The sequence below is a fragment of the Empidonax traillii genome, unplaced genomic scaffold, assembly GCF_003031625.1.
Source record: "Empidonax traillii isolate 1590-97213 ecotype Southwest subspecies unplaced genomic scaffold, ASM303162v1 scaffold223:size1722714, whole genome shotgun sequence".
NCBI classification, from domain to species: Eukaryota; Metazoa; Chordata; class Aves; order Passeriformes; family Tyrannidae; genus Empidonax; species Empidonax traillii.
In genome coordinates, this window is record NW_020955416.1 from 1,598,853 (window position 1) to 1,614,189 (window position 15,337).

General features: G+C 44.2%; 1 protein-coding gene across 4 annotated transcripts in view; it reads left to right on the plus strand.

Moving 5' to 3' along the window:
* The window catches only part of CPS1 (carbamoyl-phosphate synthase 1), a 156,752-nt gene that overhangs the window by 63,170 nt on the left and 78,245 nt on the right, over positions 1-15,337 (plus strand). For 3 of the 4 annotated variants that reach the window (XM_027887819.1, XM_027887822.1, XM_027887820.1), the window contains exons 4-5: positions 11,398-11,502; positions 14,037-14,181. In XM_027887819.1, the coding sequence (XP_027743620.1) occupies positions 11,398-11,502; positions 14,037-14,181 (250 nt within the window). Of the gene's footprint in view, positions 1-10,419; positions 10,683-11,397; positions 11,503-14,036; positions 14,182-15,337 lie in introns of those variants that run through there. The other variant, XM_027887823.1, reaches the window with a different exon arrangement.

The window sequence follows — 15,337 nt, forward strand, 5'->3', positions numbered from 1 at the left end:
ATTGGGGTGTTTGGGAGTGGTGGGTTTGTTTGTTTACCTTGTCTGAAAAAGGGTCATAGTGCATTCAGTGGGGGAAAAAAAAAAAAAGCTATTAAAGCAGATCTGTTTAGAACACATCTAGAGAGGAATTTTATGTGGATACAGCTATGAGAGTACACATAGAAATTGGTGAGAAAGCAGTTCCCAGTAGTCCCATCACAGTTAGCCCTAGAAAAATCTTTTTCTGAAGTGACTCACAAGCAGTGGTTGAATAGGGTCCCAAAATCTTTCTACTTACAAGAAAACAGTAGTGTGTAATATTTTCTACTCCACAGCATTGTCTAAAAGATAAACCCTTTATGAATTTTAGGAGCATAAGGATCCTGGCTGTTGGTGGTCCCTATTGGACTGGTAACACGTCTGTGGGTTCTCTGGTTACACAGATAAAATGGATGTTTCACAGTCCTCCCTGAAGAAAACCTCTGGATGCCTGGGTGTCTGTTCCCCCATCATTCCAGTGAGGATGTGAATCCCAGATCTCTGGCAGATGTTACAGCTGCCTGCAGACTATTTGTCATCCTGCCTGAAAGCATATGGAAAACCTCCTACCTGAGAGGAGCTGCCTCCTCGCAGGAACACTGTCCTTCCATGGCTGTAAGCATCCATCAGTTCTGTAATCCCACCTACCGCTCATCTCCAGGCAGGAGGTGCCCACTGTGGGCAGCGTAGATGTGGACTTGCAAGTGGCCTTTCCAAAATGGTGGTTTGGCATCTACCCCCGTCCACAGCCTCCTTTCAGGGTCAGACCGACCTCACACAGCAGACTCTCTGCTGTGGGACCAGATGGGCTTGGCATGGTAACCCTATAATAATAAATGTGGGGGTGGCTCGTTCTGCCTTTGTGGCTGTGTGCTGTCTGCGAGGGAGTGCAGTGAGCAAGGATATGGTGTCCCGAGTAGAGCAGTTAACAGCCGAACAGCTTTGAAGCGACCTGTCTCCAGTGTCCGGCAGCATCAGCATCCTATTAAAGCTGCAGCGCGGTAGCTTTAGCTGGTCTGCCAGGGCTCAGCCACTAGATGACTCTGTCCCACAAGGAAGAAGAGGGAGGAGCCTGGCTGTGTTAGGCACACCGGGTAGGCGTCCATGCCCTTCTCAGTGCGGGGCGCGGGGTTTGTTTGCTGCGTGAGTAAGGAGCAGAGAGCAGTGGTTTTGTGCATCAGGCCAGAACTCCTCGGAGAAACACGTGGAGCAATCCTCTGTGACTTTTTGCCGTTTTCTTCTCTTTGTAGACCGTAAGATACTGTCCCCCCAGTGCAGTGGGAATCCATCCTTTCTTAGCAAATGAAAGAAAGAAGTTGAAGTTGGAGACTCGATTGAGAAGAGGTGATAAGTAAGGGCTATATGTGGGCAGGAGCAAAGAAACCCAGTCGGGAAACAATTGAGAGCTGGACGAAGCCCTTTGTCTGAGTGATGAGATCAGTAGTACTGGAATACAGTAGGATTTGTTGAGACTCTGATAGACTTTGATCTGTGCACAGAACTGACATCAAATCAGATTTCTCTTGCTTTGCTGTAATGACTAAAGCAGTGTAGGGCACTTGCATCCTTAATGATGTCTTTAAAGCGCAGCACGAGCCCTGGACGAGATCGTGATGTGGGTATGACTGATTTCTTGCCCTGACTCTGTATTTGACATCTGTCTGTCTCTCCATCCACCTTTGCATGTCTGCAGGGTGAGCAGTGCACAAGCATGACTGTTGACTTGTTTGCTTAGCAGTGTGAATAGTTTGGCAGTGACCAGGGTCTCTGCCAAACTGAGCAATAAAATGCAGCTTTATGGGTGCTCTGAGGACTCTGAGGGGCATTGAAAGGACCTTATTGTTTCGTACGATACCTCGTGGAGGTATCTTTTACTCTTCTTTATAGCGGAACCTGCTGTTGCTCAGCGTGTACCCATTTTTTGTGGAAAACTGTTAGGTATCATGTTTTTAAAGGACCTTCAACCTTGAGTATCTCTACCATGGGCAGTAGGGAAACCCAGGCAGCACTGCAGAGTCTGTCCTGATCCAGCAATGCTTTGTCACCTGTGTCAGTATCTTGATACTTATTCTTCACCTCCACCTTTATGGTAATAGATTTGGCTAAGTTTGTACTGGCCACTAAATATGTGCTGTCAGGTCCCAGGTTTTGCCTCCTGGTAGATTTGAGGTATCTGCTGTTTCTCAGAGCTCCTGCCACTGCAGCTCTCAGATCACTCCACTTGGATTCTGCATTGAGTTCACTCATCTTGGTTCTTGTCTCCTGCTCCTGCTAGGCTTGTGTGTCTGACTCTTGTGTTTCAGTGCCTCTTCCCATCACTGGAGAGGGAGTTGGTGGATGGCTCTGAGGGGGGACTTATTCAGAGCTTCTCATCTTCAGGGAAATTTTTTTCTGTGAATGCTGTGGCCAGTGTTTTCAGCCTTTAGATCCCAAAGAAAGGCATCTGATCAGGAAGGAGAGATTCCCATTCTGATGCAAAGCCAGTCAGAGCAGGTAACTGCACAGTCAGGCTCTGGCTTCTCAGAGATTGGTTGTGATAAAATCTGTGGCTCAATCCCAGCCCAAAATGTTTCCTTGCAACCAGCATCCTAGAAGTCTTCTTGTAGCTCATAGTTCCCATTACAGCCACTCTTCCCTCCTGAAAGCAGAGTCAGTGAGTCACACAAGACAAAGGTGTTCATTCATTAGCATCACCTAACACAGTCCCTGTGCTAGGAATAGCTGTAATTAACAGTCAGTACACAGAAGCCTTGAGACAGCTTCTAAATAATAAACTGCTTTAAATCCTGCTCCCATAAATATGTAATGCCACCTAATCAACCCAATTTCCTATAGATTTCTGTCTCTTCTGGAACACTTCAGGGGCTAATAGGCTGTGAACTTCTGTTGAACTCTCTTCCTCATAGTTCAGATGTTCATAGTGGCTCTTTGTAAAGAATTCTTTCAGGTGTCTGGTATACCCTGGATGCAGCTGGGTGCTTCTTGGAGTGAAACTGGGCTTAAATGCAGAGTGTGGAGGTGGTCAGATCTTCCTTTCTAACACAGATTTAATTGTGTTGGCAGTTTGATGACTGAGCAGGGACTGGAGCGTTAATAATTGTTAGCATAAGCATGCTGCTAAAGAACCTTTGGAGATGGTGGGTATCTTAATAGGCAGGTGGGTGCTGTGTATACCCCTGAGCTTTGGGTGCAGCACAAACAGAACATGGATCAGCAGGGCTTTTCCACGTACAGCTCCGCTGAGACTGGACCTCACTGTTCCCAGGGAAAGGGCTGCCCCTGACTAAAACACTGCAGAAAGGCAGGCTTGGATGTGGACCTAAGAACACTGTTTTGTACCCTGGTCATGTCCCTAACCCCGCAGGGTTTATTTTTCTCTGGAAAAACAGAGCTGCTGTGCTGAGGCTTCCGAAAGGAGGGCTCATCCCAGCTGACACAGGGCCAGCACAGCTGCCTGTTGCTCAGCCACAAGCCACGCAGGCCGTGCCAGGAGATAATGCCACACTTTCTTCTCCAGAGAGTGACATCTCATGATGGGTTGCTGCCTGGAACACAGGAACAGAGCTTGCTGTGTGCCAGAGAGTTTCCTCCTCTTCTTGCGTTTTAGATATTTTCCCTGTTTTTGGTTTCAGAAGGGCTTTTCAAAGCTTGACCGTTAAGGATGGAAAATATTTTGCCAACTCAAAGCCTTGATCAAAGCAAAGGCACAGTTCCTTCACTGCATTCTCACCCTCGTGTCCTCCTGCCTTCCATATGTATTATTTTGGGCAAGTGGAGGGTGGGAAAAGGAAATGCATAACACCACAGCATATCCAGTGTGGTGAGCTCGTAAGCTGATGACTGTCAAAACATAAAGAATTTCTCATTCCTTATTTTGCTTCGATGTTTTTCACTTATTGTTTATTTGCCTTTTGGAGAAGCCTGAAATGAGTTGCATTGTGACTTTTTCAGGGGAATGTAAGCAATGAAAAGATGAAATTAATATCAGTTCCACATATAATTCTTTGCAAATCTGTAGAGAGTATATGATGGCTGAATGGCAGGATGGATAAAAATGCTTTTAGGGACCTTTACTAGAAAGCATAGTGGCTATCAAAATGGGTGCTGTCCCATCAGAAGGAACATAGTAGCTTGAAACAGATTTATTTATGTCTTTAGCTGCATCTCATGGAACCCATTTTCCTGGGGGAAAAAAAAAAAAAAAAAGCAGAATTGGCAACAGAAAGCAGTCTGAATTGCCCCAGCTCCAGCTATAGTCATATAGGCTGATGCTTAAACACAGGTCTCCATATTTCTTCCACAATATTCTGCCTTTATTTTTCCCTCTGGGTTCTTGCTACTGAAGCAGCAGCCTTTCCTGCCTCTCCCAAGCAATTATTGACTCTTCTGGTGCCTGTGAAATTATAGTCCATCTGTTGTAGGGAGCTGATAATAAAAGGATGGTGGTAAGCAGAAAACTGGAAGCAGTCACAGCGTATCAGCTGTGTACTGCTGTTCTACCTGCTGGATGAAAAAACCTTGCCAGGATGAGGTGTTGTGGTAACGGTCAGGAGAGGAGGAGGGCTGGGGCAAAGCCTGGAATTTGGATGGATGAAGGCTTTAAGCTTCACAGGAATCAGTAGAATAAAAAGTTTGAGTGTTTTCCAAAGTCATGGCTTGAGACCAATTTCTTCTGCTGTTCATGCTGGAAATCAGACCCAGGCCGCCCAAAATGAGCATCCAGACTCCTCAAAGCACGCTCCTGGTGTGTGCTGCAGCTGTAGGGGGATTGTTAGGGCCAGAAGGGAAGGAGAGAGGGAATTTGGCTATCTGGAAAGGTTAAATTGCAGGGATGCATGACTGGCTGACTCCCTGGCTGGAAGAGGAAAAGGTAACACTTAGGTAAAGCACTCTTTTGGGGATGGGATCCCTACCACCCTGCCTGCCAGCTGGTATTCTCTTTCCACTGTATCAGTATTCTATATTTTCAATCCATATTTCTTCCCTCAAGTCAGAAATGACAAACTGAAGCTCTTCTCGACCATATAGGTCCTATGTAAGTCAGCTCCTCATCTTTGCTGGTCTCCAAAGAACAAGCTGTTGCTGAGACCTCTGTGATCAGAGTAACGAAATGAAAACTCCTCAGTTGTACTTAGCTCTTGGGGATTTTTGTCAGCTTAATGCAATTTCATTGCAATGGATGTGGTAGTTTGTGGTTGATTTGGTTATAATAGACTGTAGTGTGATGGAATCCATAGGAAGTGAAAATAAATGAATAGAATCGATTTTTTTTTTTTAAATTTATGGCAGTGGATAACAATGGAAAGTACTTAAAGAGTACTTAAATTAATTTAATCAGTATAGGAAAGTGAACAAGTTACCTTTGTGCTACTCTACAATTTGATTGCTCATTTTACTAAAATCTGATATAATCACTGCCCATGAAGTTAACTGTCTCAACACTAAACTCTGTGTTTAGGGCTCTTAGATGAAGGTGGCATAAAGACACCCACGTATATTTAACATATTCAGCTTTGGCTTTTGTGGGACTAAGCCCACAGATGTGTGTGGTTTTTTTTTTCTTCTTATGTTGTCACTCCTGACTCCGGCAGTGCAAGGAACTCGACCCTAGTAAGTTCTGAGGGCAGTTGTCAGAGCATTACCCAGACAGGCCTTTTTGGTGTCCTCAGCTCTGTGGTTAGCTCTTGTGCTCTCATGGAGGGAGTTTAGAAGACAAAGGGAAAGCATCTTGTGTTCCCTTGGCCTTCTCAGTGTGAACGGGGGCTCCCGAGTTTTCCTCAGTGATCACATGCTTTGACTTTCACGAAGCTGAAAGAAACAAAGTGGTTCAGTGTTTAAGATTCTGTCTTCTTCTTCAAAAAAAGAACTAGGACCCTTCTGCCTTTGGACATACAGTGATTTCTTCCCACGAGATGATTAATTTAAATCCTGCTGAGCATTTTTTTGGTGTCAGAGTGAAATGAGTGATGGGGACATTTCACTGCAGAATATCTTCAGGGGAAGGGCAAGCCTGATTGCACCCAAAGCCTCAGCACTGGTCCCACTCACATGTCAGCTGGGGCTGTGTGCCCTCTTTATTGCCACAATAAAAGCCCATGCTCAAAAGCACAGACTCTCTCTAAGCCAACTGGTTGTTGTGGAGAGGAGCCTATTTCTGGGAATTTTGGGAAGGAAAATGCCGGTGGGAAGGGCTGTATTTGTTGAAGTACAGCAATACAGGCTGGGGGCTGACCTGCTGGGAAGCAGCTCTGTGGAGAAGGCCCTGGAGGTCCTTGTGGACATCAAGCTGTGCAGCGTACCCTGGGGGCCAAGAAGGTCAGTGGTGTCCTGGGGGGCATTAGGAATAGCTTTGCCAGCAGGTTGAGGAAGGTAATCTTGCCCCTTTATTCAGTCCTGGTGAGGCCACATCTGGAGTGCAGTTCTGGGCTCCCTGGGACAAGAGAGACATGGAGCTCCTGGAGCAGATCCAGTGGAGGGCTGTGGAGACGATTAAGGGACTGGAGCATCCCCTCTTATGAGGAAAATCTGAGGGAGCTGAGCCTGTTCAGCCTCTGGAAGAGACAATTGAGAGGGGACCTCATCAGTGTCTTTGGGGGGGTTGTCAGGGGATGGACCAGGCTCTGCTCGGTGGTGCTGAGCAACAGGACAAGAGTAACGGGCAGGAACTGATGCACAGGAAGTTCCACCTGATCCTGAGGAAGAGCTGCTTTACTGTGACAGTGACCGAGCCCAGGATCAGGCTGCCCAGAGAGGGGGTGGAAAGAACGGGAATAGGAACAGTCTGGATGCAATCCTGTGCCATGTGGTCTAGGATGACCCTGTTTGAGCAGGGAGGTTGCATCAGATGGCCCTCTGTGGTCCCCTCCAACCTGACTCATTCTGTCATTCTGTGTATTGACAGGTATAAAACCTTATCTAGAGTCTGTCTTCCCCTGGGAGCATGATATAGTTTATTACTGGCTCAGTCATAAAGCTTCTTCACTATTTTAGCAAAACTATCTGAACAGACAGTGCTGGAGTTCTGGGTTTAAAGTCCTGACAGCATCAATTACTTCTTCAAACCTCTTTGCTCTCCAACCCTAAAAATGTTTTTTAGTCAATCAAAACCATGTCCCTTCTCCCTCCTCCCAGCTAAGTGACATTACAGATCCATCCAGCAAGACTTTGCTGTGCTCTTTAAAGAGTGATCTTCATTCTCAGGCATGTCTCTGCCTAATACATATCTATCTGTAAATTAAAGCAAATGCTTCAGTGTATTGCGCTGTGTACAACAGCCAAAGCTTTTAATCTTTTTTTTTTTTTTTTTTTTTTCCCAGGGTAACCACAGGAGAGGGGGAAAAAAAAAAAAAAAGTAGGAGCGAGGGAAAGAAAACAACGAAAGAATTTTGCAGATCCTTCTGATCTGGAGAACTAGGCATAAAGCAACAAGGAAAATGCTGATTGATTAGGGATGTATATAAGATGAAAGACCAATGCCACGTTAAGTAACTCCCACCAAAACCAGGAAGAGCCAGCACTAGAGAATATTATTAGTGGGGTACTTCTTGCTCAGGACAAGCTTGGTTGAATAAGGCTGGGAGATAACACTTTCCAAATGCTCAAGGACTGGTCACATGTTCTACCATTCCAGTGGAGGTGCTTTTTGCTCAAGATGAGGGTATCTTTAGTCCTGACCCAGTAATGTGCTGTGAACAATAAGCCTGTTTAATCTGGGCTTTGTTTTAGTCTACCTAGGTGTCCCACCCGTGGCAGTTCCTGTGAATCAGATTTCAGAATGCCTGGCTGTGAGCACCTGTTGTTCTAGGAAATATATATGTCCTACAACGTACCTTTCTGATGTGGTGCTTATCTCTTCTGATGGACGCTTTCTCTCTCCACTCAGTTCCTTACTTCCCTTCTGGTTCTCCCTGGTCACTGGCCTGAAATCACAAACCACACGGTGGTGTGGGATGGGTCTGGCCGAGAGCATCCCTCCACAAAGAGGAAAGGCTGGACCGAATGGTCCATCCCAGGTCAAAATTATTTGGTCATAGAATTTTTTATTTTAGTGAGGTTATAATTAACTGGGGGAAAAAGGACTGTCAAGTCAAAGAAAAATGCTTAGTCTTGAGCAAATGGAGCTAATCTTGCATTGTAAGGTCATGTTATTTTTAAACTGTGTTTCTGTAGCACTTTTTATAAAGCCAGTTTGGTCTTTTCTGTGATCTGTGTTTACAAGCCAGTGAAATGTATGAGCATATGGAATCACAAGTGAAAAAAGATGACTCCTAATCCTGGTCCCTCTTTCTAAAAATATCTTTTCAGAAAATGCCATGGAATGAGAAATCTTTTTGCCTTCAACCATCTTTCAATAAATTAGTTCAGCTCCTGTGACTGAAGTCAGATACTCCTCACTCCTGTCAGGTATCTCTGAGATTCCTGGGGCCAGTCTGCCTTGGTTGCATCACCATGAAAATCAGAACTGTGTCTGAGGTGGAGCAAACTGCACTTTGGGTTGTCATTATTACCCTCGGGCAGCGGGTCCTCTGCCTGTTCTTCGTTTTAGCCAACTAAGGGCTTTCTGAAATGGGGCTTTTGCAGTAATGTCAGTCTCTGCCAGACACAGCAAAGGTTTGGGCTGTTTCTTCCAAGTCAGCTGATCCAAGAGGAGTTGCTAATCCCAGTGGCAATGAAATTTGACCCATCTTCAGGGTGTTGATTCTTTTTCTCTTGCTGAAGATAAGACCCTTATCTTTGTCCAGTTTGGGTAAGCATGGGCTCCATATCCCAGACAGCAGAGGAGTGGAGTGTACCCTGAGCTGCTCAAGCCTTAGAAAAAAAAACCTATAAGCTCCTTGAAAATGGATGTTTTTTGAACCTGGGAATAGATATATAACAGTCTTGTTGCTAAGCATTTTATAAACTTGACCGGTTAAAAGGCTTATAGATAAAATTTGAAAAAGCAGGGAGGTGCCGAGTTAGACAATTCAGAATTGACAAGAAAGCTGCCGTTTTTTTTTTGTTTTTTTAAGTTCTTTCACATCGCCTTGTTTGTGATTTTCAGTTATTTTGCAACAGTGTTTTTTCTTTACAAGATGAAAAGTCTGTATTAGCTTTTAAAACTAGGGTGTTAATTGAAATGGTCACAGAGGCTGCTGATTGATAGTGAACACTTCTCTATCCTGTATCCCTCTGGGATTTGCCACCACCCCTGGATATTTTAGTTGTTTTGAGGAATGTTTTGTTTATTTTATGAAACTGTGCATAGGGCATGAGGATCTGTTTCCAGAGTAAGAGATTTACCTTGCAGAACTGAATTGCTCTTTGCTGTCAGCCAGACTGAACTAATATTTTTGGAAAAAAGAAAAAAAAAGAAACTGCATCTCAGTTTGATTCTGATGCTTTCTGCCATTCCAATTAAAATATCAAAATCAAAGTCTTCGTTTATTGTGTTAACTGAAATTTGCTTTTCAGTTTGTACTTTGAAAACAAACAAGAGAAACAGAAGGAAAATTCTAATTTAAAAGAGGAAAAATATATTTCTTTAAAAAAAAAGTTTCTGCAGTAGTGCAAAAAACTACTTGCAGTACTTAATAAAATCAGATTTTTAGCAACTCCCTTTAAAATATTTCTTTATAGTTTTTTGTTTGTTTGGACTCCCCAAAAACGTGACATTCAGTCAGATTCAGGAAGATGTTTCAAGTTACAGTTAATGTGTTTTCTATCCAAAAGTATGAATATATCTGTGTTTTTTGTGGATTGGGCTTTTGTCAGCCAAAGACCATGAGGAGAGCAGGCTGAATTTTGGAATTTTGTATCTCAAGCCCACCAAAAGGAAATTTGTGCGTTTTATTCAAAGCACGTTGTGTTTTCCATTAGATTACACTGGCTCAGGGCTCAGATCTGTGTGTTCTCCTTCACCCAGAAACATTTGTTTTCTATGAGCAAGGACTGCAGGGTTGGGACTTAGGAATAAGATTTCATTGTACTGTTAAATACAGATTTCATACTGGTTTTCATATTGATTATTCCCTTCTGCAGGAAATAGTTATGGTTTGATAGGATTCTTGCCATTTTTTAGTGTAAGGGGCAGTCACCCTGTCCTTGCAGGACAAGAATCAAGTAGATAAAGTATGTGAAAACAAAGGAAAAAGATGTAAGGACAAGAATTAATTCTGCTTTTCAGGCTGACTTCTACAAACCAGTTATAGCTATTGTTAAACTCTTTGCAGCTTTATCTTCGGAAGCAGATCAAACTGTCCTTGTGTTTTCTCCATGTTTAGCCGAGTCTTTGGTTAGTAGAGAGGATGAACCAAATAAAAAAAAGTGTGAAGACAGAAAAAGGCCAAAAAGAAATGAAAGATCTGATCACGTAACTCACCTGATATGAACTTGCCATCAGTATGAACACTGGGAGTTCAGTTTTTCCTGATGTTCTCCCTATCAATTTTCACTCAACCACGTTACTCAATGGCTGGTTTTCTTCAACAGGAGAGCTTTTCCCAGAGACACTTGCAACTGAAAGGGCAGGTTTTTGGAAAGTCTATAAAGTGAAATGGTCAGTGAAATGAACAGTGGAAACAATGGAGTGACTGGGAATGGGGAAAAACTGACCTTCTGTAGAGTGGGAGAGTGACTTCTGTCCTCTGAAGTGTGCTCAAGGGAAAACAGCTTTTAGGAGTGTGGTGAGTTGGAGAGTCATGTCAAGGAGCTCGGAGGATGTTACTCATGCAGAGAAACTGTGGAAGGAAACAGAGAGCGAAAAGCCAAGTCTCAGATGTAGAAAGGACTTGGGACCAAAGAGGACTGGGCAGTTGGCATCTCAGGAAGGCACTGAGTTGGAGGGAAAACAAGCTGCAAGAGCATATCCATAAGGGCACAGAGGGCAGCAAGGAGCAGTCCATTTCAAGGAGCATTTGACGCTTGGAATTGTTTCCATCTAAAAAAAAAAAATAAATCATCCAGGTTTATACTGAATCATTCCTGTCACAATCATGTGAGTTAGTAAGGCTGAAACAAAATGCAGTACCCAAATCTGAAGATCTGCTGTGAACCGCTCTCGTTAAAATTTAAAATAGCCTTTTCCCCTCTAGCCTTAACCCCCTCTAAAACAGAAACAAACTCTGTGGGAAAAAAAAAACATCTTCTGGCTGTGGCTTAAATAACAGAATTCAGGAGAGGTGTAAGACTTGCATTTGATTCTTACTCCTTTCAGTTTCTCTCCATGTACTCAGGTGAAGATCAGCCTTAGTTTTGGATTTCTCAGCTTTGCTCACTTTGAATCACAGTTACCAAGTTTTCTAAACACTGTGGGGTTTGCTTGAAATGCTTGCTTTGATCTGAGAGTGACTCAGAACAGCAGACCTGAAAGTGTAACTGAGCTTGATTTCTCTCCCGCAGAAACCCAAGAGGATGGGATGATGGGGCATGTCTGGATGCTGTTAGTTCATCTGCATGTGAACAAGAGAACTCCAGTTTATTCCCCCACTACATACTGCAAACAGAGTAAGTTATGCTCTCTGAGGTAACTGATAAAGTTGTTATTAGTAAGCTGTGATCGTAAATTGTTATCTAGCTCTCCAGTGATCTTGCTTGATAAACTAACACCTGATTAGAAAATGTGTGTCAAATCTTAATATTTTTCAGATGCTTTCAAAACTCTTCCTTTTAAGTTTCTTGGGAAGCAAGTGGAGCTTGCCTTGAAATGGAAGAGAGGTTTCCAAATAACTTTGAGGGATTTTCTGTGAGCTGCATGGATGAAGGAGAATATTTGTCTCTTCCCTGTGGCAGCAGAGAACCTCAGTTTTGCTGCAGCTTTCAATTATTCTGCTTTTCCAGTCAATATTTTTCAAATGTGATTCAGTGAAGACGAGACAGGGTGGTCAGAAATCAGGTGCAGCTTGACAGATGGCACAAGAGATTTCCAAAAGCATCTGAAGGACATATGGGGGGGGGGGGAATTCTTTGATCTCAGCTAAAAGAGAGAGAGTCCAATCAATTCACACAGGCTGCTTCTTACACTGATCCCAAACCATGGGAGACTTAGGCCACTGGAGCTCCACTGAGCTGGAAGCAGTTACTTGGGGCTTGCGCTGATGTGAATCTGGCCCAAGGTGCCCACAGATTGGCCCTGACCTCGTCTTTCGAGCAAGAACAGAACTATCTTGTGCTATTTACAGACAACTTGAAATGAAAAATCCTGCGTAGCTCGGTTGCTTTATGGTAGAGCTTCCCAGCTGTGACAAATGGCTTTGGGAGGTTCCACTTTGGGGTGCCAGTGCTGGTGCAGCGAAGCAGGGCCCCAAATGCTCTGAGCACTTCTCTTCTGAAGATCAAGCGGTTTGTTTTAAGCCTCTGAAAATGCAGGCACTTAAGCTTTCTTTGAGTCTCTTGGCCCTGGGAATTTGGCCACAGACTGCTGACTTTGTTTGATTTTTACAGTACTGTGGGATTGTGTAATGAATTTTGTTTCTGGTGTTTTGCACTCGTAAACAGCAAGAAAAAGCTCCTCGTTTTAATGACCACTTTTCTCTCCCTGTCCTACTCCCTCTCTGAATATGATGGCGTAAATGAATATGAAACAAAACGCACTCTGCCTTTCTCTAAACACTTCAGACATGATAACGATACCACAGTTGCAAGTATTTTTTCCCTTCCTCCCCAGCATTTGTACTGAGCTTGTCTGAGCGAATCTTCTACCTTCATGGCTTTACATTCGTGATCTCTCTGATACGTGTCCTTTCTCCAGAGGCTCTGCCCAAACTTTCTTTCCTGAATAGGTGATGTAATTGCGAGTCACGTACTGGTAGGCAAATTTTAAGCTCAGGCATTGTGGTTGTATCTCCTTAAAACCATTGGTATCTTCTCTTTTTCTGCTATTCTGTGGTTGATGTCTTTTTCCTTATTGGTTCAATTTTTTTCTTGATTCTGCCTCTTCTGGCCTTTATGTTAAAGGAAGAGCATACTTAGAATTTGTCCAAACCACAGAAAGCTTGTTTGTGTGTTGTCAGGGTTTTCTGAACTGAGGCTTCTCTAGGCAATACCTGATATATTTTCCGGTCTTAAAGTGTCAACAGCGCCAACCTCTTTTTAGCATGTTGGCAGTGAAACAAAACCAAACATGGTCTGTTTTCTGCTCATTCCTTATGCCCTGTGCTCATGAATGGCCTTGTGGTGAAAGGAATGGGTAGGCTTTTAGCTAGATCCATCAGCCGAATGGAGCAGCTGCATTGAAACTCACGTGGTGGAAGAGAGAAGTTAGGAATCAGCAGTTAAGGTGCTGAAACTGCCAGCATGGTTTGATTCTACTTCAGTTCCTTTAGTGCAAGTATGCTTGTAGCAGCCACCGGCTGTGCCACTAGCCAGCGTGCAGGCCCCATGCTGGAGAGCACTCAAAAGCACACCATGAACAGCCTGGCTCCTGCACAGTTAGGAGTCACAGAACGATGTGGGTTGGAAGGGGACCTTGAGGATCATCTCGTTCCACCCCCCTGCTATGGGGAGAGACACCTTCCAGAGCGCTTTCCAACCCGGCCTTGGACACTACCAGGGATGGGGCAGCCACAACTGCCCTGGGCGACCTATGTTAGTGCCTCATCACCCTCACAGGGAAGAATTTTTATCTCAGTACCTAATCTAAACCTACTGTCGCTCAATTTGAACCCATTCCCCCTTGCTGTGTCACTCCTGTAATCTTGGGGTGATTTCTCTGGAAGGATTTGCTATCTTCCAGCTGGTGTTTGGCCTGTGTTGCAAACCCCGTGACAGCACTCAGAGACCAGCCTGAAGAGAAGTGTTGCAAGGGTGCCTAAGCAAGCACTGCTCTGAAGAGGGGCGGGCAGAGGTGGGGCTGCACCTGGGACTTCTCATGGCAGAATAAATGGGATGGTCTAGGGCAGTGCTGTGCAGTCAATCCAGCACGCCTGCTGTGCCTCTGTTCTCTTTCCTTGTGATCTGCAAGAGCATATTGCCAGCACCACATCTTGAAGAAATACACACAAGCAGATTTTTGTTTTTCTCCTGTGTTGTTTAAACTTCAGTTACCCATCAGCAGCTTTCAAGATGACAAGAATTTTGACAGCTTGCAAAGTGGTGAAGACTTTGAAAGGCAAATTGAAGTTTTGCAATGTGTCTGCTGATCACTGGAGTTTCTCAAGGACAGGTCCCAGGCTGTTGAGCATCAAGGTAACAGTGACTGAACTACTGTGGTTTAATAGATGGGTTTGGCATGCAGAGGTAGCTTGCTGCAGATAACAGGGGCATGAACCAGAGGGGATTTGTCTGAACCCCAAGCAAGGGGGTCGCTTGGCTAAATGATTTCATTAGCTAAGCAAACACACTTTTTGTGTAGTCTGGAATGGAAATTATAGAATAGATTGCACCAAAAGGTGGAAGTTCAGGATTTCAGTTAATTATTATATGTTCTTTAGAAACACCCCACCCTTCTATAGGACTGATAGCTACCAGAGTGGATCTTTCAATCCACATGGGCACGAATCGGCTGGTTATTTAAAATCGTGCATCCCTTGAATCATTTGATTAATCCTATTGAATCCACACAGAATCTGTTCTCCATATATTGGAAACAGCCATGCCTACCTCTTCAATTAATCTCAGAGCCATCTCTTTGTGGATGCATCAGGGTATCAGTTCTTGATTTACTGGGGCTGGGACCCCTCAGTTCACTTCCTCAGCTTTCTTCTGCTCTTTGTTACAGGAGTTGCATTTTACCATCTTTGCTGCTGTTACGTGGACAGGCGTGGCGGAGTGCAGGAGTCAAATGGGACTTTCTGCATCAGTTCTGTAGATCTGGGGGTGTTCTGTTAGCACGCACTTTGCCTTGAAAAGGCACTTTTGCACATGTATCCTGTTGAATGAACAGTGTGATAGAATTAGCAACTGGAGGAGTGGTGTTTCAGAGGGTGGCAGGAAAGAGCATTTAGAGAGTTGGGCTGTGGGTGCTGCATTACCTGGCTGGGTGGTCTGGAGGGCTGATCAGTATAATTTATGTTCACTGAGGACTAGGGTTTTGCTTAGCTACGCCATAGGAAAAATGAGGTCTCACTCATTTTTCAGGAGTTCTCAGATGGTATTATCTCAAGGTATTAAAGAACCATATATATATATATATATATTTATACATTTTTAAGTAAAACTCCCGGCTGAGCCTGTGAGCTTGTGGCTCCAGGACTGGAGTGTTACAAGTTCTCACCAGGCTTCTAACAGGGCAGGACAGAGGTCCTGCCCAAAGCCCATTTGGAGGCACCCAGGCCATTTCTGTGCTTTGCAATGCTTTAAGTGTGTGGCAGCTGTTTGTAGTCATAGGTGCAGTGAGACTGGG